Source organism: Hibiscus syriacus, unplaced genomic scaffold (genome assembly GCF_006381635.1).
Source record: "Hibiscus syriacus cultivar Baekdansim isolate YM2019G1 unplaced genomic scaffold, ASM638163v2 tig00110812_pilon, whole genome shotgun sequence".
NCBI classification, from domain to species: Eukaryota; Viridiplantae; Streptophyta; class Magnoliopsida; order Malvales; family Malvaceae; genus Hibiscus; species Hibiscus syriacus.
Window position 1 is genome coordinate 222605 of NW_024062870.1, and position 24247 is coordinate 246851.

At 36.1% G+C, this 24247-nt stretch overlaps 1 protein-coding gene and 1 pseudogene across 1 annotated transcript; one reads left to right on the top strand and one right to left on the bottom strand.

Moving 5' to 3' along the window:
* Positions 1–15296: 15296 nt before the first annotated feature.
* Positions 15297–16936, bottom strand: LOC120141642 (DNA polymerase delta catalytic subunit-like). Its single transcript, XM_039156452.1, has 6 exons — positions 16844–16936; positions 16711–16798; positions 16516–16595; positions 16004–16117; positions 15546–15659; positions 15297–15464 (listed from the first exon to the last, which is right to left on the bottom strand). The coding sequence occupies exons 1-6, from the start codon at positions 16934–16936 to the stop codon at positions 15414–15416; spliced, it is 540 nt and encodes a 179-aa protein (XP_039012383.1). The 3' UTR covers positions 15297–15413.
* A 150-nt stretch (positions 16937–17086) lies between these two features.
* LOC120141643 lies at positions 17087–19458 on the top strand (annotated as a pseudogene).
* The last annotated feature ends 4789 nt before the right edge of the window (positions 19459–24247 follow it).

The following is a 24247-nucleotide window of genomic DNA, read 5'->3' on the forward strand; positions in this document are numbered from 1 at the left end:
ATGAACTCTTGGTTCATTTGTCGGATGAACTGATCTCCGATGTATTTATGCTTGAACTTTCTAAGAACAAATACCAAGTTACTTGATCATCGGACATTCTCAATATACGTTGGTCCACCAAATCCTTGCTTGCCCTCGAAGTAATGAGACTATTCCATCCAGCTTCTCTGTGTCGGAACAATGAAGTCCCTCAAGCATGATTTTTACATCATTAAGCCAAAGGTCCGCAACAACAGGACCTTCTTCGGCTTTACCTCTAAACTCAAGTGCTCTTAAACCCTTCAACTCCTTTACAACATTCATTCTCGGAGTTGAAGTATCAGAAGGTTGAAAACGTACCAATACCGCGTCTAGTGTTATGAAGAACACATCTTGATCACTTACAGGCACTCCAGAGGGTTCCTGATCTTCACTCTGCCTGGCCAAGGTAGGTGAATTACTTCTTTCAGCGGGCCTATCGTCACTCGCTTCACTCCTAGTGCTACCATGTCTGGACATCTATAAAAACATACCCATATCATTCTTATTAGCAAACCATAATACTTACTATTCTATCAGATCAGAAGTTTTCACTATTTTATTGGCATGTATACATTATGAAACTTTAGACTCCGGTTTATGCCGAGAATCGACTAAACCATGGTCTGATACCATTAATATAACACCCCAACCCGTACCCGAAATGGATACGAGTCTGAAGTGTCACATTGACTTTTCAAACTTTGACACTTAAAGAAAACAAAGAAAATTTAAACTTTCATTAATACAAAATATGTTAATTTACAAAAAGACCCAAAATACAAAATTGATCAGAGCATTCGTAATTAACAACTTATTACATGCCAACACTCTATACACAACATATCTACTTTGTCAATTACTTCTGATCTGATCTTTTAGTAGTAATGTTGTCCTTGTCGCTTCTATTATTGTTCTTCTTATTTCTTGGTACCTACGTGTAAATCACTTACACGTTAAGTCATAGACTTAGTGAGGCATAACATAATATATGTATACACATGTATAACAATGAATTTATGAACTGCATTCTTATCATTGATCAGGACATTTCAAATTTCATGTATCTCTTACACTATAACATATATGATGATAACATGTACACTAACACATACATTTTCATGCTATTTCACTTTAATTTATCTTTGGATTGCCAATGTACATTATTGAGAACAGAAGGTACATGAGTACATAGAGGTTGTGCATTATGCTGTCACCACAGCTCGTATAATTCCCTCAATGGGCATGAATTTTGTCCCGAATGACCACTGATAATCCCTCGACTCTTGGCATGCCTAATTTGATTATGTATAATGCTTATGATTTCATCTCTATTATGGTGCATTGCCCTCATGTATTCTCTTAATATAATTAAGAATTCAAACTATACATTTTCTTAATTATTGCCTAAATTATATTTCGGTCAATTTATATATCTAATGTTATAAATATTATCATTTTAAGTATTCTGATCACAAACGATCGTTAGAATATTTTATGAAGTTATAAATACGTATCGTTAGAAGAACATTCATTAATCTAATTCAATCAGAGTAGTTAGTATCATTAATAATAACGTAATATTAAAAATATCATGCACATCCATTTTGTTTTACTTCTTATAGTAGTTTTTCTACTTCTATATACGCATAATTTGAAAACCTTATCACTTTGCTTTGCATCCATGACACTAAATATTTAAATAACTAGTACATGATATATTAGATGCATACAGTAATTAATTTCAAGATTTAGATATAGTTAATAGTGAAGAAAGACCCCTAGAAATTACTAAAAGAATTGGCCCATGACTTGAAATAAAAATATTTGTTTGAACATTGATTTGTACTTAAAATCTGTTTAACCATCATTAAGGATTACTTTTAGTTAACCTCGAACTTGATAGTTTTTCTAACTTGATAGTTTGTAATATAATATCATATAATCTACAATAGATACATTTAGATTATCTTTATATTTTAATAGTTTAAATAGTTAATATTGTTAATTAATTTTATTAAAATGATATTGTAATCTTTTTTTTCTTCTTAAAATTACTAATTGTAATATAAAATTATATGATAATATAATGAATTACGTTGATATATGGATGGAATGATAATGAATGCTACAAGAAAAACGCTAACCTAAACCTAAGTTGTCCCCTTCTTGAAAATATTAATATGCAAATATTGAGTGATTAGTTCTATACTATGCTAATATTATTATGCACTAAATATGATGGTTAATGCTTCCATTTTGGTTCTAAATTTATATAAATATTAGCAATTAACATTTGAAATTGAAACTCCAGAATACAAATGGATAGAGTTGGATGGATTTCTCAAGGGTAACGTCGAATATCAAATGGAGTCGAAAACTTTCTAAATTTAGCTTTTCTGAATGCAAGCCAAGAGAATATGATTCTTTTCCCTAAGAATTGTGTGAACATTAATTGGCACATTCGTGAAGTGTACGAGCATCTAGTTATTTTTGGATTTGTTCGGGGTTTAGAAAATGGATCTTTCATGGAGAGTTTTGTATCAGGTAGATTTGTATCCACGAGTTATTCGACTTATCATGCTCCTTCTCACCATCCAACGTTTAGAAGATGACATGGAAGAGATGTTACAGATGCATTTAATTGCACACTCACAACCGTATGTAACAGAATTATTGTCAGAATGATGTTAATGATTTTTGAGATGGGAAGAATTGGAAGTGATGAGAGCCAAATGGAGAAGCGGCAAAGTTTTACAAGTTGTTGAATGAAATGAATGAACAACTTTATGAGGGATTTTTGTTTCTGCATTCGCCTTTTCCACTGAAAATGCCTGGGAGGGTGGACTGGTAACTCCTTTACGCAATTATTGGAGTTACTAGGAGAAGTGTTTCCTTTTGCAAAAATCCCTTAATCATGAAAATAAAGAAAATTATAAAATTTGGGTCTTGGATATGACAAAATTCATAGTTGTCTGAATGATTGCATGTTGTATTGGGGTGATCGAAAAATCAGGACTCTTGTCATGTATGTGGAAAATCTCGATGGATGATTAGGGAGCAGAAAATATTACTGAAGATGAAGCTCAAGGACGATCAAGAAAGAAACCGGTCAAGATTTGCAATATTTTCCTCTCATACCTAGCTACAAAGATTGTTTATGTCCTCAAAGACTGCTGAGTCTATGAGGTGGCATCATGATGGCAGAACCGATGATGGATTATTACGGCATCCTGTAGATTCTCTAGCTTGGAAGTCATTTGACAAAAAGTATCCAACTTTTGCGAGAAATCCTCGAAATGTCTGGCTCGGTCTTGCAACTGATGGGTTTAATCCATTCAAAATCATGAATACTTCGTATAGTACTTGGCCTGTTGTCCTTGTTCCATACAATTTGCCTCCCTGGATTTGCATGAAACAATCATCTTTCATCTTATCCATGATAATCCCCAGCGAGAAAGGCCCCGAGAATGATATTGATATTTACATGCAGCCGTTAATTGCAGAGTTAAAACAGTTATGGGAAGGGGTCGAAACGTACGATGTGTTGATGAAGGAGAACTTTAATTTATGCGCGACTTTATTATAGACAATTAATGATTTTCCTGCGTATGCAAATTTATCTGGTTGGAGTACCAAATGTCGTTATGCTTGTCCTTGTTGTGCTGCACAAACATGTTCGAAATGGTTGGTTAATGGAAAGAAGTTCTCTTATATGGGACATCGTCGGTTGTTACCTGATAATAATAGATTTAGATGTCAAAAGAATATGTTTGATGGTGATAAAGAGTTTCGAAATGCTCCTGACCAAATAATCGGCTCTGAAATATTCAGAATGTTGAAAAATATCAAATTTTACTTATGGAAAGATGAATCAACCAAGTAGTTCATGCTCAAAGAAAAAGGCAAAGCATGTCAATGAAGAGGTTGAAGTTGATGAACAATCAAATGACGAGTCTGATGAAGAGGATGATCCAAATGAGGTAGACTTGTGGAAAAAGAGGAGTATATTCTTCGAGTTGCCTTATTGGAAAAAGCATATTATGAGGCATAATCTTGATGTAATGCATATTGAGAAGAATGTTTGTGAGAATATTATCGGGACCATTCTGAATGATGGTAGAAAATCTAAAGACAATCTTAAGAGTCGACTTGATTTAGTGGAGATGGGAATTCGGCATGATCTTCATCCGCAATTACATCTGAATGGAAGACATTTCTTACCGCCTTTTATATTTTCTCTGTCGTAGAAAGAAAAAGAAGTGTTTTGCACGGTGTTGAAGGATATAAAGGTCCCAGATGGGTATGCATCAAACATTTCTCGATGTATTAGTGTTAAAGATCGAAGACTTTATGGTTTAAAGTTACATAATTATCACATATTAATGCAAGATTTACTGTCAATAGCTTTTTGCGGTTGCATGTCGAGTAAGGTGATGGCTTGTCTCATTGAACTTTCTAATATAATGAAAGCCATCTGTGGGAAAGTTCTAATGATTGAAGAACTTGATAAACTACAAGATCGGGTCTCCTTGACTTTATGCAACTTGGAGAAGATATTTCTGCCTTCATTCTTCAGAATTATGGTACATCTGCTAATTTATCTTTCTCACGAAGCAAGAGTTGATGGACCAGTTTTCTATCGATGGATGTACCCTATAAAGAGGTGTTAATTGAATTACACGTTTTAAATTACTACTGATTATACCTTTTAATAAATGTATTTACGTAGTATTTGTTTTGTGTATAGGTTCTTGGGCAAGTTGAAGTCTTATTATCGTAATAAGCGTTATCCGGAAGGATCAATTGTTGAAGGGTATTTGGCAGAGGAATGTATGACATTTTGCTCAAGATATTTGGAAGATGTTGAAACAAGATGGAATAGACCAAATCAAAATGGTGTGTTAAGTACTAATGACTTCCCTGAACATTATTTGTTTGGAAGTTATGGTCAACCATTAGGGAAAGTTGAAATTGCACACTTAGATGACACGTCTTGGGTACAAGCACACGATATGTTCTTTTCCATCACGATTCAATAGATCTCTTTCGCACGTAAGTCTTTCGGACCCAAGCTATATGAAATCTCTTAATCTTATATATATATATATATATATCAAATTTTAACGACATAATCTACTTTACAGTGAGTTTAAAGAAGTATTGAGATCTCGTGCATGCTCCCGAAGATTAAATCAGCGCGAGCTGCATAAGTTATTCATAGAAACTTTTCATGAATGGTTAGGCCAGACGGTAAGCAACTAAATCTTATGGAATACTTATAAATAATATACGTCTTGCTTTTTATATTGACATCAATGCAAATTAAGTCATCATTCATGTGTAATAGGTTTGGAGTGGGAGAGAAGTTAGTGAAGATGTTAAATGGCTTTCTCAAGGTCCGAATAGAATAGTTAAAAGATATAATGCCTTCCTCATTAATGGGTTCAGGTTCCACACGAAATCTCGTGAAAGATTAAGGATGACCCAAAATTGTGGAGTCGTAGTTACTTCGTCGACTACAAGTTATGCTACTGTCAGGGACAATAATCCGCAGGAGGAAGAGGTCGATTATTATGGAAATCTTACGGACATTATTGAGTTAGATTATTATGGAAAACGAAAGGTTGTGCTGTTTCGGTGTGACTGGGTTGATGTAAACAGATGCATAAAAAGAGATAAATTCGGGTTTACAATGGAGAATTTCTCTCGATTAACTCACACGGGTCAACGTTTGATGGATGAACCATATTTATTTTCTTCTCAAGTGAAACAAGTATTTTATTGTCACGATCCAATGGATGACGGTTGGTATGTTGTGCTCCGAAATACTCCAGAGACTTGTTAGACATCGGGGATGGAAGTAGAGATGAAATTGAAACAAGATCAGAATGTTTACCTCTACTACCACAAAACTTAGATGAAACTATCATAAATACAACACAATTTCAATGGGTTCGGGAGGACGTTGATGAAGATATTTATGAGGACTGACATTACATAAGAATGTCGTACGATTTTATATCATCATTTATTTATTTATAATCTTATAACCTTTTACATGGTGTCTTTCAATATATTCATTAATTAATGAGTTTTTTTATTACACATGTTTGTTTATTACATATACCATGCCGAGGAGAAAAATTACTAATTTGCGGGTTGTTCGAGCTTCTAAAGACCATAAAGAAAGAAATAACGAGGAATCTAATGCACCTGAGTCTTCCGAAGTTCCTGAAACTGTTGAAGAAGAAGTAGAAACTCAAGGTAATCTTCGAAACTTTATTTACTACTTTATTCATTTTCAAAACTGACATTTAATAATTTCTTATATAGTTGAAAATGTTGGAACGCGCAAGACTCGAGGACGTACAACTTTGAAGGAATTATATCAACGTCCTCCTGGGCATTGTGTCAAAGTTTCAAAAAACGATGTCGGTCAACCTATTGGCCCAGAAGCACGTCTTCTAGCAGGTTACTTAGTCATAGTTGGACGTAATGCGAATCTGTTACCGATCAATTATGAGTCGTGGCACGAAATGCCTAATAGTAACAAAAATCAGGCGTTGGATTTTGTTAAGGTAATAATGTCATTATTATTATATACTCTATAGAAATTCAATACTAATGTATCTTACCGTGCACATTTATTTGTTGTATAGGAGAAATTTCTTTAGAGATCTCTAACAATTATGTGAAGCAAGCGTTAGGGAAGAGATGGAGGGACCACAAGAGCTCCTTAAAGAAGAAATACTTCAAGAATGATCTCAGCCTAGAAGAAAAGCTACAAACAGTCCCACCTGGAATGCTCAGGTACCAATGGAAAGATGCAGTCAGATTTCGGAGTTCACAAAAAGGACAGGTATGATGTATTTTTCATTAATAATTGTAACGAATTATAAATCATCATTAAAAGTGTTTGTTTGACATTGTAGAACCGAGAGCATGTTGGTGTTGCTAGCAGGCAACAACAAAAGTTTACGCACATGGCTGGATCGAAGAGCTTTGATTGTATAGCTAATGAGAAGGTATTATAGATTATCCACATTATTTTTTGTATTCCATGTACATACTAACTCATAGTAATTATATTATGGTGCATTGTAGGAAAATACATCTGGTTCTAAAGATGGCTGAATCCAACTATTTGACATGACACATACAAAGAAGGATGTCACTCCTATGACTGCTGAAGCTGCAGAAATTATGGTACGTTTATTGGGTAGATGTTTTAAATTTACCTAACTTTATTTATATTTGTACAATGACATTTTTGCCATTTTAATTATTTATTCACCTTATTATTAGGAAAAATTGAGGGAGAAAAAGGCGGAGTATCACGCTACTAGTTCAAGTCAAGGTCTTGTTAATGATGATGACATTGAAAACCGAGCTATTAATGATGTTTTGGGTCTTGAAAGATATGGTCAGGTGTGGTGTCAAGGATCATTTGTTACTCCCACCAAATATTTTGGAACCAGTTCATCACAGTACACGTCATCACAGTCTCAATCTTCCCAATTAGAAGTTAGTCGTTTAAAACAAAAGTTGGTTGATATGGATCAACAAATGGCTAATATGCAAGCGGAAAATGAAGCAAGGGAAGCAGCGGCAGCACAGAGAGAAGCAATATATCAGCAGAGATGTGAAGAATTTGAAAAACGACTCAATGATATGATGCATATGCTACAGAAAACTCAACCTCAAAATCCACCGTCATAGTCTCATTTATGTTATCAGCATTCTGTTAATGTTACTGAACCGTGTTTAACTAAACTTATATTACGTTAATGAAAAATTTTATTTATTATATTAGATTTGATGTTGCTTGTTATTAATATAGAGTTTAATGTTATAACTGTTATGTTTGTTGGATAATGAAACAGGTTGAAAAAATAGATTTGGGGTAATCGATAATAATTTTTTAATTGGTTAAATTTTGTGTTATTTGTAACAAAAACGCCGCAATATGTCAAATATTTAGCGGCGTTTGTATCAGAAAAATGCCGCGAAATATTAACACCTATTGCGGCGTTTGTATCAAAAAACGCCGCTATGCACCAACTTTTAACGGCGTTTGTATCCTAAAAACTCCGCTATATACCTGACCTATAGCGGCGTTTTGTACCCTAAAAATGCCGCTAAATACTAGACCTATTGCGACATTTTCATAAAAAAATACCGCGAAATATCAACACTTATTGCGACGTTTGTGATAAAAATGCCGCTAAATATTGAAACCTATTGCGGTGTTTTTAAGACAAACGCCGCTAAATATCGGTACCTATTGTGGCGTTTGTTAAACAAGCGCCACTATATATCGTTACCTATTGCGGCATTTTTGGTTAACAAACACCGTGAACTTTAGCTGTGCTATTTTCAATGGCGCATTTTGCGCCGTTTTTCATAATGCCGCATGTGTTTTTGCAGCGCTTAAAAACACCGCTATAGGTAAAAAAAATGCCGCAAAAAGTCAGTTTTTCTGTAGTGATGGGGATTTTATTTTCTAGCACATTGATCGGGTCCTCTGACCTCTCATAAGCCTGAATTCATAGACAACATTTGATAACAGGATATAAACAATACACTCATTTGCAATAGAAGAGAGTTTTATTTTGTTTTTGAAAATATCACCAACAATATTACCTTTGCACCTTTTGCAACTTTTATAATGACATATGGCACCCGATCTCCAACATTTAGAGCAGTAACAACATCTCGCTGCCAATTATAGACAAAAAGTTCATCCTAATTGTCACGGACGTCTTTCGGTTGGGCCCAGAATTGAGTTTCGACTTGAATAACGGTTAGAGTCCCACCGATCACTTTAAAACATTTAGGTAGATTAGACACTATCTTACCATCTGAATATTATCCATAAAGCCGGGGCGTTTAACCAATTGCTCTAAGGGACAACTTAAGCTTTATTGTATATTATAATCACCTTTATCAGGCTAGATGAATCTTATTCATAAAGCTGAGGCGTTAACCAATTGCTCTAGAGGGACAACTTAAGCTTTATTGTATCTCATAATCACCTTTATCAGGCTAGCTAAATCTTATCCATAAAGTCGGGGCATTTAACCAATTGCTCTAGAGGGACATCTCAAGCTTTATTATATATAAATATAATTATAATTGGGTATAAGGATTCAACTTCTTAAGTTTGTCAAGAAGAACCTGTTATAGTTTAGGTGTTGTTGAAAGTCAAGGAATCTCATCTTTAGAGTTCAATTTCCAAGCAATTAACCTAAACTAGATTCACCTACTCGACTATTCCATCTGTGAAGATCATTATCATCACTAAACGTCTTAAACAAAAAGTAGTAATGTCATATAAAAAGGATGCCCCATGTTGTCCGCACCTATACTCATCTAAATACCAAGCCTCTTTTTTGTTCCCTTATGAGAAGGGAAGGTTATATTGGTTATCTGCAAGCGAAGGGTACATTGTTTGAGCGTATCTTCTTGGGTAAGGTCAAAGATCCTTGTTTAATCCTACTACTTTGTCAAAGATCTATAACTCCAATCATTTACAGAGTTTTTAATTCGGTTGATATTCAAAGAATTTCAAGTCTGTAAATTTGATTCATTGCTCACAATATTTAAAGTATCATAAATTTATTCAAATGTTCTTACAAAAACTTGAGAAAAAAAAAAAACAAATTCAAACAAAATGCATCAAATGATGAAATGATCTTCCTCACTTGGATGCCCCCAAGTTGTTGAAGTCGATCCAGTTCTGGTTACGCATCTTCTTCACGATTCTCTTGAATGCGTAACAGTTCTCAATAGTGTGCCCTGGGACACCGCCGTGATATTCACAATGAGCATTTTCATCATACCACTTGGGGTATGGGGGCTTCATGGGTTTCACCGGATATAGTGACACTACGTGGGTGTCGAGAAATTGCTGGTAAAGCTCTTTATAGGTCATGAGAATAGGGTCAAAATGTTCCCTTTCCTTCTTAGGTTCTCTGGAATCTTGTCTAGAAATACCTGACGGTACAACTATAGTTGATTTTGGGCTGGAGATTGTAACACTTTTACTGACGTGGCTGATGATGTTAATCTCTCCATCCCTCTCCCTCATAGGAGGTTTCTTACTGGCCTCCCCATCCTTAATCTTGCCTTACTTTATGGCCGACTCGATCATTTCTCTTGCCATAAGTAAGTCTGAAAAGCTTCCTGATATGATGGCAACCAGGTGTTCGAAGTATGGAGCCTTCAGGGTCTGTACAAAAAGCTTCCGAGTTTCTTTCTCATCCAAGGACAGATGAACTTGTACAACCAAATCCCTTCATTTCTATCCGTATTGCCTGAAACTCTCGTTATTCTTCTTTTCCATGCTTTATAGCATAACTCTATCTGGCATCATATCGTTGGTATGCTTGTATTGTTCCATAAATTACTTAGCCAAGTCCTTCCAAGTCTTGATATGGGATCAACTTAGCTGGTTGTACCACCGGATGACTGAGCCTGACAGACTCTCCTGGAAATAGTGGATCAGGGGTTGGTCGTTTCCTCCATATCATGTCATCTTTCGACATAACATGGTAATGTGAGCGGATGGGCAGCTGTTTTCATCGAACTTCTTGAATTCTGGGGACTTAAACTTCGGAGGAATAACTAAATCCGGGACTAGACTGAGTTCCGCGACATCGACTCTATGGTAGTCATGGTCTCCTTTAACTACCTTTATTTGGTCCTCTAATTGCTTGATTTTCTCCTCCATCTTCTTTGATTTGTCCTCTTCGTCCAAATTTGGTATATGGTAATAACCCGAATTATTCTCAAGATTAGATACAACAGTCTGTATCTTTGTAGCAGACGACGCCTTGTTTTTACAACAGATGAGTCCCCTTGAAGTTCCGGTAAGATTCCAGGTGAGACAACCACTTGCGGGGTAGGTGACATAGTTACCCCTTCCGATGAACTTGCCCCAAGTGTACTCGTTTGATGTAGACCAGAAAACTTGGCCATAATTTGATCGACCAAGGCCTCTTGGCTTTTTGTGATTGCATCCAGAGTATTTCGACTTCTCTGGTTTATCTTGTCCTCCAAATCTCTCTGGAACTTCAATATGTTCTCCTCGATCTGAGTAATTTTGTCTTTCATCTTTTTCTTTTTTTGAGCAAGAGTTATGCGAATGGGGCATGTCAAATGCTTGAGGTGGTATATCCCATATTTGATCATTTTTTTGAGGAGACATGCTTCTGTTAGTTAATGTGAATATAAAGAAATGAAAATAACAAAATGCAAAATATGTTTAAATGTATAATGCATGCAATGTTCGAGGCACTGATCAAAAAATGTGTCTGTTATTATAAATAATCTTATTGGGGACAAAAGTGTTACGTCTTACGAGATAAAAAACATTTTAAAGGTATAGACCCCGAATAACTTCAGACTGGTTGATTCATTTTCAGTCTTTTTCTGTCGCTGGTTGAATGCCCTGTAGAATTGTTCCGATTTCTCTGGCTAAACTGTACAAGCGACGAGCTGCTTGCTCCAAAAAGTCTCGAATGACTGCATTTTCGACTTTTCACTCTCTGCTGATTCTGCCCTCAACGAAAGCGCCTTTGGAAGTATCCATTGGAAAGAACTATCTGAAACTCACTTGTTTGTTTCTTGGATTTGTCAACAATGGTTTGTTGTCTTCGAAGGGACTCTCCAGGTTAAGGACTTTTTTCTCGTCTTGCCCCTGCAACCTTTGCCAGCTCGAAAAGTCGACTTCTGGTGTGCATGGTGTAAATCCTGGTCCATTCTTGGGCATTATTTTATCATAGCTGGATTTCTGAGCTTTTCATCTCTTGTATTATAACCCCTTTGTCCATTAATGCAAATTATTTACGTTTAACGAACACGTTTTTGGTGGATCAACACCTCTTTTTAATAATGCAAATGATGAAAATAAAATAAAAGAGAACAAAAATGAAAAGAGTTAGTGAGATAAAGATAATAATCAAAACAATCATGAAAATAAAAGTCTTACCCCACATGATATCTACCCAAGTATGCTTTTATTATTCCTACCGGACATGATCTCTATCTTGCATGTTGATTTTGAACAAGTCTTAACCACATAAACTTCTAGTTCACATGCTTTGAACAGAAAAATAAAGCAGGAAATAATCTCAACGTAGCCTAGGGTTTGAAATGAGGTTTTGGGGTGAGCTCTAATTCTCTATAGTCTCCCGATTTAGGTTCTAAAAAATGTACCCGAGTTCTCCTTGCTGGTGCCCCCTTGGGCTTACCAAACCCTTAGTCCTAAGCCCATTACAAGCTTGTGTGGACTAAGTTAAACTCGAGATGATACATTCCCTTATGCTCATATGAAGAATAAATTCACACGAAAGCATAAGGTATATGAACCCCGAAGGTTACTTGCTAGACCTATAAAGAGAATAAATTCTCACGAGAGCGTCACTTTCACTCCACTTAAAACAGGTTAGGAGCTCAGGTATAGAGCCTGAGATGAAAATTTTGAAAATCTGTAATCATTAAAAAAACGTCAGTACAACTATTTATTTGAAAATTAATCAAAAATAAATATTTAGAATCGAATAAATAAATTAAAATTAAAATTTATCATTTTCACTCAAAAAGACAACCGAAAATTAATTCTGGCATGACCCACTTACCTGTCCCCAGCAGAGTCGTCAAGCTGTCGCGGCCGTCTTTCAGTTAGGCCCGGAATTGGGCTTCGACTTGAATAATGGGTTAGAGTCACCACCGATCACTTTAAAAACATTTAGGTGGATCGGGCACCATCATACTTGGTATGTGTTTTACCAGAAATATGTCGGGTTCGGAGTCGGTTACGGTCAAGAAAGGATTATCACCCTTGAACCGCCCTTTCGGTACCAATTAATTTATCGGTTGTATTTAATTATGAGAATTAAAAAATTAAATTAAAATTTAAAAATTCAATTCGAATAATTACTTTTAATCGATTGAAATTACCCCTAAAAATCAATTACAATAGTATATTGAACAGAAGTCAAATAGACATATACTAGGAATATAATAATTAAAGGTTGAACAATTACATGAGAAATGACAGAAGTGAAGACATGATGTTAAATAAAATAATAGATAAAAGATGCACTGCATATTGAAAGTAGCCCAATGATGTCTAATGGTACCTAACCTCTGAATTCCAGAACCAATAGTTATACCAATAATAAAAATATATGGAAAAGCAAATGATAAACAACAAGGCTTTAAGAAATGTTATGTTAACCATACTTTATATTGAAATGTTCTGTCAAACAGTAAGCAAGAATAGACAGAAAAAAATGATTCAGTGAACCTAGATTTCAATCTGACAGACATACCCTTTTCGACACCACCAAACCTGAAAATGTTGATCATAAGCAATTTAAAATGATTTTTAGGTCATACGTGTTTATTCAACATCAGCTAAATTATCATATAATAATTCAGGTCAAAGATGGAATCCAGAAAACAAACCACAATAAAACTTGAATCACTTAAAACATCAAGAAAACTGAGAACCTTCTTAAATGTTCAAATATCCACGGGCTAGTACTCACCCCAGAAAGAAAATAACAGCCCTTCTCCCTGGTTTCGTTTTAAATCCCTGCATGATGTATGAAATTGCTTTGAGAACGGCTTCCTGAGGCGGGCCTTGCTCGAGTGTGGAGTTGGGGGGCACAAACCCGTTGGGAGGTAAGACCAAGTCAACGGCTGGCATTTCGAAGGGCCCCAACGTGTCAAGCAATTTATTTAGACGATCCTGCATCAAAGACTAATGGCAAACTCCGAGCGAAATAGGCGCGAGCTTTCTGATGACCCAAGCTGTGGCGCCCCTGAAGAAATATATTTCACGTTCTGCGAGATTGTTTTCAGGCCAAGAGTAAATGGGACCATTGATTCGACACAGTTCAAGACAATTCTTTTCCAATACTTGAAAATCTGGAATTAATCCAAAAAAACCTTGCATTGGTCTGCCCTTATTTACTTCTAGAATACCCATGGCATTCAAGTTACTTGGGTCACCAATGACAGATGGAGGTAAATTACGTATAGAAGCCTTGGCAGCACCAGACACCTTGCTCCATCGGCCCAAACCTTTTCTTTGGCTTTTCTTCAAGACACAACAATTCAACAAGAAAAGGACCGCCCCCAGACCAAGAGCTGCTGCCAGTCCCCCCTCTTCTGTTTTTCGTTTGTGCGGGTTCCCCTTTTATAACTTGTTGCTAACCCCTTAAGATCCCGTAAATCCTGGGATTTAACAAGATTTCGTGGATTCATGGTGGATGTTGAGAGTTTCGTGGGATCATGGTGAGTATCCGTTGAACAGATCGTCGTTTAACGATTCTAACTCCAAAATAGAATACACGATCATCACATCCAGGAGTTATGATTGGACCGTCATCACGGCCATTAAACGTATATATATCAGGTGTAATGCTGCTCTCAGCAAGATCCTTAAACAAAGTATTAACTTGTTTCACATTCCAAGCTTGAGCAAAGGTTCTCGAAAAATGTTGTAAGTGACAACATTGGGTTTACATCGTTTCATTCCCTTCATCTTGTTGAAGCACCCAGGGCTTTGTCCAAAGTTTTAGACTTATCACGGGAATGGAGGTGGTATGTGATAAGGGCATTATAAACCGAAGCATCAGGCCGACAACCACTGTTACGCATCTCGGAGAATAGCCACATCGTCATCCTAGTCTGGCCTTTCTTTCCCATAACCGTAATCAATTTCGAATAAATATATACGCTATAAAAAACCCGGATGCTCTAAAATCAATCAGCACTTACAAAGGAGATCAATTGGGCGGCCTTACAAGAAAACCACTACTACCGGCATCTAGTAAAGGCACCATTCATTATTGCATCTAACAATTATCTAGCAATTAATGATAACATGCAAACTGAGCATAAAATTTACCGTAAGTGCATGCAATATTTGACTGTTTAACAAGTATCTGAAGAAATTAACGAGTCACCCAGAAAACAATGCCACCATCATATCCAATTATTATAATGAGGTTCCTCAGACGTATATGTAGTAGAATGCTGAAACAAAGAAAAAGCATAATACGAACCTTGTGCATGCGTTCAGCAAGTTCGACATGAGCAGCTTTTACCTCATATCATCTCCAGTTTTTGTCCGACCCTGTACATAGGAGCAGGAATAAAGTTAAATAAAGATCGACACAGATTTACACCAAGCATTTAGAAAACTTCACAATGACTAAAGGACCATCAAATGAGGAATAAAGGGTATTTTCTCACCTTAGTAATTACCAAAAGTGACAAATCCATTCGATTCATGAGAAGAACTGAAATGGTATTCTTGACATACTGAACTGCACCAGGAATATCTCTATCAATCAATATTTTGTGCAGACATTCATTTACAAGATTTTTGACCAATAAACAATTGTCTCTTCGAACAGTTTCAATGCCTGTTCATGATGAAAGATGAATTAGCATTCAAGTTCAATAAACTTTCAGAAGCTCACATGGTTGAGAAATATCTTGTTTACCTTTAGTGTCCATTTTGTCATACTTTTGTGGATTAATCCAAATAAACCAGCATATCTTTTCTTGCTAATCAATAGATGGGGATAATAAATCTTCTCGAACTCTAGTTTGATGGGCTAAAAACATCAAGCCATTATAGAAAGAGGAAAAAAATAAAAACAACAAATGAAGAGAATATTAATAAACGGATAAACCAATAAGCAAAAAAAGAGGTTGACAAAAGAATAAAAATTAACTTTCAAGTGATAGTTTTCTATTTCATTGAATGACCTGTAGCATCCGTGGTCTGAAAGGTAATCTCCAAGATACATCAAAATTCAAGATTACAACTGACCAGAATTTTTTAATCAAGTGTAACAAATTAAGACTCGGACAGTTGTAGAACACTTGGCCAACCCAGGTTTACTTCAATTAAAAAGATGAAGAAAGATGAGACACTATTTACTAAAAAAGGTCTTACTTTTGTGAAAGTTCCACTGATGTGTTCAGCAGCTTCTCTCCCCAAGTTCATTGCTGCTTCTACATCAGACACACCAAATTGTACCATTACCGAATCTGTGTCCCTATAAATAACCTGATTATGAAATATTATTTTTAGTACAATTTCTGCCCCAGTATTCAAAACATATGAAGCAAGACCATCAAGCAACAATAAGTACACACATGCAAGCCCAAATATTGTTTCATTCTAATCTCCTTGGTCAGGCGAGTAAGTGAAACTTCCAAAAACCGGGTAAGACAAAGAAGCCTTAACTTTAGGAAGCTGAAATAGATGATATAGTAGGGGAAATAGGATCCATGGTATGAATACATCAGAAACTTAAACCCCCCCCCCCCCCCGAGATTCAATCAAACCTTTAAATGGTTAATCCATCTCAGTTCATTTTGATAAGTATATTGCATCAAGTTCATGACATTGCATATAAGTCTTCAACAGTAAACATTATAACTAAAGCTTTCGGGATGACTTACCTCAGCATTGTGTTCATAGCCTTCTAGCACTGTTAATTTATCTTCAACGAGCTTCTTGGTATGCTCAATCATTTGTCGACCTTCATAAGGTAATCAACACGTTAGATCAAACAAAACTAGAACAACGCATTTTAAATTATTTATAGAGAATGGAAATTTTCTAGCAATGCTGTTAATAAGATCATTCTATCGTACAATAGCTTATAACACTTGAAGAAATCTCTAAACATGGTAGCTGACCAACAGTAGCTCCTGTAAATCCATATACAGAATTCGCACTTACCTGAAACAAATAAAAAATCAAACAAAGCAATAGGTTGAAATTAACCTCTTCATTATCTGCATCATCCTCTGCTTCTAGGACATCCTCCTCCCCCATGTTTAGATCAAGTCTCGCTAGAACATCTGAAATCTCCGCCATGAGATAAGAAAAAAAACGGTTCAGCGACTGGAAAAAAACAAAGAAAAGGAAAAACTGTCAAAAGACAGAGAGAAAGTTGTCAAAATACAGAGAGTTGGAGATCTTAATTAAATTAAATTAACTTTGTAATAGTGTGTTATATAATCAGGGATGTCATTAAAAATATACAGCTTTCGTTTTGTTTAGTTAAAGAGACCAAAGCATAAGCTAAACGAAACAAAAAATACAACGTTAAAACAACGACTGATCTTTCTTGTCCATGTCCGGAATCGTTCATGAAAAATGACAACTTTTCAATAAAAAATGACACAACTTTGTAGGAAAAGTGTTCATGCCAATACTAAGTGGAGTATACTAGAAAGGGCATCGGTTTTTCGAAGATTTTTAGCTTCATTTGGGATAAAGTTGTTGTTTGTTCTCTAGGAAGGCCAATTCAATGTAGGGGATTGAGTACTCTCCCGGAGTCATCATCATCATCGTTGTCTTCTTCTTCTCCTCCGGTGGAAGTTGTGGTGGTCAACAACGATAACGCCTTGCCGGAGGATCATCCTGCGATGATATGTAATGGGTATGAAGTGGATTCCGATTTGGTTAGTTTGAAGATCAGTTTGTTAGGTGACTGCCAAATTGGAAAAACCAGCTTTCTGGTAAGCATATGGTTTTTTGGTCCTTTCTTTTCAGTTCTCTAATGAAATTTCACTTAGAATAAGTATGTTTTAGTGATTTATGTTTCGCTTTTGAAGATCAAATATGTTGGGGATGAACAAGAGAAAAGCCTACAAATGCATGGATTAAATTTAGTGAACAAAACAGTATTTGTTCAAGGTGCCAAGATTGCTTTCACCATATGGGATGTAGGAGGTAAAATTTTTTAATCAAAAAAATTGTTTTTGAACTTTCAGCTTTGTTCTTCTGATATTAAGCTCCACCCCCTGATTTATGTAGGTGATAGTAACTCACTTGATCATCTTCCAATTGCTTGTAAAAATGCCGTAGCAATTCTATTTATGTTCGATCTAACTAGCCGGAGCACCCTTAACAGGTTAGCTTAAAAACCTGTTTTTTTAAATTGAAAATAAATCGGGTACTGAAATTGATAGTTCTACAATATCTACAATAATTTTTCTTTGATTTTGCAGTGTTGTTGGATGGCATAGTCAAGCAAGGAAGTGGAATCAGGTACTAAAACCAGTGTTTCCAGAGAGATTTTCTCTTTCTTTTTCCTTTTGGAGTAGCTAGGATTAGCTGTTTGGCCAAACTTTTCCACATCTGAGAAAGTGGTATTGATTCTTGAAAATGAAAAATACTATTGATGGATGGTGCACGAATCAAGCAATCTTAGTAGTTAAAAGATGGTTGTTATTATTAGAGGTTTCGGGTTCGAACATGACGTTTGTATGGATGTTTGAACGTTCATTATGATTGAAAGTCTTTCGAACAGATACTACCTTATGATCACACCCGAGACTAATTAAAAAAAATAAGCTTGGTAATTGACACTTTAGGAAAGAAACTATGCTTTTGTAATCAATGTGGAAAAATGGCTGAATTCAATATTTTAAGGAAAAGTCATTAGATTGACGTCAAATTCAGGTTTTGCTGGCAAATAATAAAGAGGATTATTGGCAAGTTCAGTAGTAAGGACCATAGAATTGGTGCTCCTATTGATAGGTGGCCTGTATACCAGTAAAGGGTTTTATGAAGTGAAGCCCTTAATTTATGATGATTTTGTCCGTTCTTTATACCATTTCCCAAGTTAAGGGCCTTTTTTCCCCTTATGAATCCTCTAATAATAAGGGATGGTGTTATAGGGCATTACCCTATGTGTTGGCTAACATCAAAGATATTATCCTCTTGGACACCCTTTGGTCCCTCAAGACTGTTTTCATTTAAAATAAAATCTCTTCATTTCTTTCTCTCTCAATATCCTGCAGACAGCAATTCCAATATTAATAGGAACAAAATTTGATGATTTTGTTGGTCTTCCCAGATGTGCAATGGACTATTGTGACTCAGGTACAATACTCATGTTCTTTCTTCTGCATAATTATTTCTGTTAAATACGTTTTCGAGTGACCTAAAAACTTTAGATGAATTATATATATATATGTTTCTGATATTCACTCTTGAATTGAAGAGAATCGTGCATATACTTAGAAGTGACAGGTTTGAATAAAAGGAACGTCCTTTCCTTTTCAATCTAGATTGAAACACAAGGGGCCAACTTGATTGAAGTGTGGCAAATGACCAATGGGGAGTCAATTATCGACTTCTAAAACCTTGTGTATTTGGACTCGGATGTGACTACCGGATAGTATTGGACATAAAAACTTAAAAAATGAAAAGTGGGGTCGAGATAGCTGATGTCTTTTTCCATTGATAATTTAGACAATAGGAACAACGGAAAGAAAAGTTGTTCAGTCATAGCAGTAAATTGACCCCGCAATCACTACACTTAAGTCTTTCATTGTTAGGTTCTTTCCCTTTCCATTGCTTTAGTTTTCCCGGTTCTCTCATTGTAAAGCTCACACGCGGACTTCAAAATTGGATGATATCTGATGCTTCAAATACCGAACATTACTTAAAAATGAGTACAAGCAATGGATAATTTGGGGTCTCGTGGAAACAGTTAAAAATGAATTTCGACGCTCCTTGGATATATTTGGCTACCAATCATCTTAATTTATTTTCAGTAGAAGGCCTTGACAAAACACCATGTACCATGAAAAGAAGTACAAACAACAACGGCTACTTTGGAGAGAACATCGGCATACACAGTTTGAACTAGATTCGACCGAACCATCTGGTTCTACAAGAAACCTCTTCTTTTTCAAATGCAGAGAAACTGAATAGATGATGTTTTTAAATGCAGAGAAACCGAATAGATCAATGCCGTTATTTGCATTTTGTGATAAGGATATCGATAACAATAATAATCTCGCCTCTAGGAACCCATGTAAATCATGTCATCAACATAAAGGCAAATAATGAGAAAATCATGGGTACCTTGCTGTTTGAAATAAAGATTGGGCTCATACTTGCTTCTTTCAAAACCATTTTGAGAAAGTATGCATCGATTTTACTATACCATACGCGTGGAGCTTGCTTCAGCCCATAGAGAGCTTTTCGTAGCTTGTACACTTTTTCTTCTTTGCCTTCGATCGTGAATCCGTCAGGTTGAGCAACATAGACCTCCTCTTGTAAATCACCATTCAAAAAAGCCGACTTAACATCAAACTGATACACTATCTTTTTTACATGTGCAGCCAACGCCAAAACAATCCTGATGGTTTCAAACTGTGCAACCGGAGAGAAAGTATCATCAAAATCTACACCTGGTTGTTGTGAATATCCTTTCGCCACTAGACGTGCTTTGTGCTTTTGAATGTTCCATATGCGTTGAACTTGGTTCTAAAGACCCATTTAACGCCAACGACTCTTCTGTCTTTAAGAAGATCTACAAGCTCCCATGTCTCATTACGTTGTATTGCTGCAATTTCTTCTTTCATTGCAATTCGCCATTCCTCTTTGTCTGCTGCTTCTTCGAAAGTTGAAGGATCAACAACAAATAAGGCCTGCGTAGACGCATAAATCTCCTCCAAAGTTTTGAATTTCTTTGGAGGAGTCTCATCATCGGAGGAAATGCTACCATTCGAAGATGCACTTGACGAAGTTGGAGGAGACGACAGATTTGGAGAAGGGGTTGTAACACTTCGATCTGTGGAGCTGTTTCTTTACTTACAATTTCAAACTTGACATCACCTGCATTTCTTCCCAAGACCAGCTTGCATCCTCATTGAAAATCACATTTCTACTGATTATTATTTTGCCATCAATAGGACTGTAGAACCTGTAAGCTTTGGACTCAGAACAATAACCAACAAAAATGCATTTTGTTGATTTTTCATCAAGTTTGTTGCGTTTATGTGAGTCAACTAAAGTATAAGCAACACAACCAAAAACCTTTAAGTGGTTTACCCAAGGTCTTTTTCCGTACCAAGCCTCATATGGAGTTTGGTTGAGAACAACCCTTGTTGGTGACAAATTCAACAAGTAGATTGTAGTTGCAACAACTTCTGCCCATAATTGATTCGGAAGTCCTTTAGCTTTCAACATGCTTCTTGCTATTTCCACAACCGTCTGATTCTTCCGTTCAGCAACACCATTCTGCTCTGGAGTGTATGGAGCAGTTAGCTCTCTTCTCAGACCATGTTCTTCACAGAAACTATTAAACTCATGTGATACAAATTCACTGCCTCTATCTATACACAGAGCCTTGACGCATCTTCCAATTTGCTTCTCCACAAGTGCCTTGAATCTTTTGAATTTATCAAATGTTTCTGACTTGAACTGTAAGAATTAAACCCAACTCATCCGACTACAATCATCTGTAAATAATAAAAAAATATCTACTCCCACCAAATGATTGAGTTTTCATGGGACCAACCACATCAGCATGTACAAGTTCAAGGCACCTCAATGCCCTTCTAGACTTCCCCTCAAGAAATGGTTTTTTATATTGTTTTCCATATATGCACCCTTCACACGTATCTAAAGACTCAATTTTAGGCAATCCATCAATCATTTTCTTTTGACACAATAATTTCAAACCTTTGACATTTAAATACCCATACCTCAAATGCCATAATCTCAACTCACTGGTTTTTTTGACAGCAAGTGCATGGTTTTGAACATCATAAATAACAAGTGGGAATAACTTGTTTGGTGTCATGCGAACGTCAACTATAGTTTGATCTGATTTTTTTATCTTTGATCACACATGAGGCATCATCGAACATGATAGAGTATCCAGTAGCCATGAGTTGCCCTACACTCAACAGATTTTGTGACAAACTTGGAATGTAATAAACATCATAGAGAAGTTTCACATTACCAGAATTTCTTTTGACTACCACATTGCCCTTCCCTTCCACTTGAATTTGTTTGTTGTCTCCAAGTGTTACTTTTTGTTTGAAGGTTTCATCAATATCGTTGAACAATGACTTCACACCAGTCATATGATTCGAGCACCCACTGTCTAGAAACCAAATGTTGCTATGGCTTGCTGCATTTTCTTGATACGCTATGAACAATTTGATCTCATGATCTTCTTGCTCTGCATAACTTGCTTGTTCCTGCTTTGATCTTCGCCAGCAATCTGCCTTCACATGCCCAAATGTTTTACAGTAAAAGCATTGGATAAGCCTTTTGTTATCTCGTTGTTGTGTTTGATTTTGGTATCCACCGCTTCGGCCTCGTCCTCTGCCACGACCTCCTCGTCCATGAGATCCAACATGACCTCGCCATTTTTGTTCATTTTTCTAGGGAAATGCCTCTCATTTCACATGAAAAGCCTTGTCCTCGATCTTTTCTTCCGTTCTATTCAACCTCGCCTTATGGGATTGCAATGATCTCATCAATTCAACAAATGTGAATGTTTCTAGGTCTTTGGATTCTTCTATGGAAGCCACTACATGATCAAACTTAGGAGTGAGACTCCTTAAAATTTTTGCAGCAATTGTTTGATCATTAATATTCTCCCCATAAGACCGCATTTTGTTGACAATTTCAGCAACTCTGGATAAAAAATCATGCACCGACTCTCCACCTTTCAACTGCAAGTTTTTAAAATCCCGATGAAGTGATTGAAGTTTTATCTTCATTACCTTAAAGGAGCCTTGAAATGTTGTTTGTAAGATTCCCAAGCTTCTTTCACTGTATTTGATGCAGTAATTTAAAAAAAAAACAGTCTCATGAACGGTTTGCTGGATAAAAAATAATGCCTTTGAGTCTTTCTTCTTATTGTCTCTCAATCTCGCCTCTTCATCTAGTTCGGTATAGCCATTCTCAACTAAGTCCCAAAGATCTTGAGACTTGAACAAGGTCTTCATCTTGATGCTCCAAAACTCATAGCTTTCTCCGTTGAAGACTGGAATCGATAGTTGAGATACATTCATGACATTGCCGTTAGTCGCCATTTGTTACAAATCCCAGCTACAAACGAACCTGGATCAGATGCCAAAAATATAGAAAAAATAAAGAAGAAATAATGGACTTTTAGATGACAAAACTTTCATCTTTTTTTCAATGCTTATAATGGAACAAACATAGGCCTTATATAGGCTTGACAACACAATAAACTGACAGAAAAAAGGAACCACTACTGCACGTAAATAACAATAAAATCAGAAAAATAATAAACCACAACGGTCAATACTAAAAATAGGATGACTTTGAATCATTCTTCAACAGAACATACTCTCGGCTGTAAAAACCAAAACGAATTATTTAAAAGGCTACCAATAGCAATGCACAACAATAAAGATTCTTAAGTATACACAATTTCCCAACTAGGCCAGGGGATTAGGCATCTGGCAAGTACTTGGCGACCAAATCAATATGACAATCAAATTATTTCACTAGAAAACCAAACAGATTAGAACTAATTTCTCCTATAGACACGATGGCCGATGGGAGGCTTTTTCAGCATGGACTTTGTTAAAAATACAGCAGTAGCTAAAGCAACATCGATGAATGGATAACTTCCACACAAATAAACACAAGATGACAACAATAATAGCAGCAGCAAAATGCAGTGTGACAACAGGAGAATGACCAAAACAGGAAAGCCTTTATCACAGTCGGAGAAGAAGAAGAATGAGGAAACGATGAAGATTTGGGAAATGAGGAGCGAGGGTTAGGGATTTAAGAGGGGGATTTGGGAATTGAATCACGTGAAGGTCAGGTGATGAACTTACCTGATGAGTTGGAGCAGATCCAAGGAGAGCTGGAGCGGCCCAAACTCGATGGCCCAATACCTGCATAAGAGAAAAAGATAAAAAAGCATTTTGTTATTAGTTTGTTATTCATGACTGTCAGCTGGCATCCTTAGATTCACCATACTGAAATGTAACTAAATAATACCTGCCTGTGGGAGTATATTTTCCTTATGCAATGAATGAATGAACTTTTTCTTCTCTAAATTCTCTCATTATTCTATCATCTTTTCTTGAATTCTTCTCTATTTCTCTTGAGCTATAACAAATTGGTATCCAGAGCCTTATTTCCAGGCAAGTTTCAGTGGGTATGCCAAAGAAGAACCAGAATATGGCTGAAGTTGATCTCTCTGTGCTGCAAAAACAGATTGAAGAATTAGCTATGTTGGTAAAACAATGCCAAAAAGAAACTAATCCACCTAAATGGTGGGAAAGTCAAGAAAATCGTATCACTGCATTGGAGTCAAAGATGTCTACTAATCAAAGCTATATTGATGAACTACTAAAGATTTTAATAGGCAAAAATGGTGAGCAA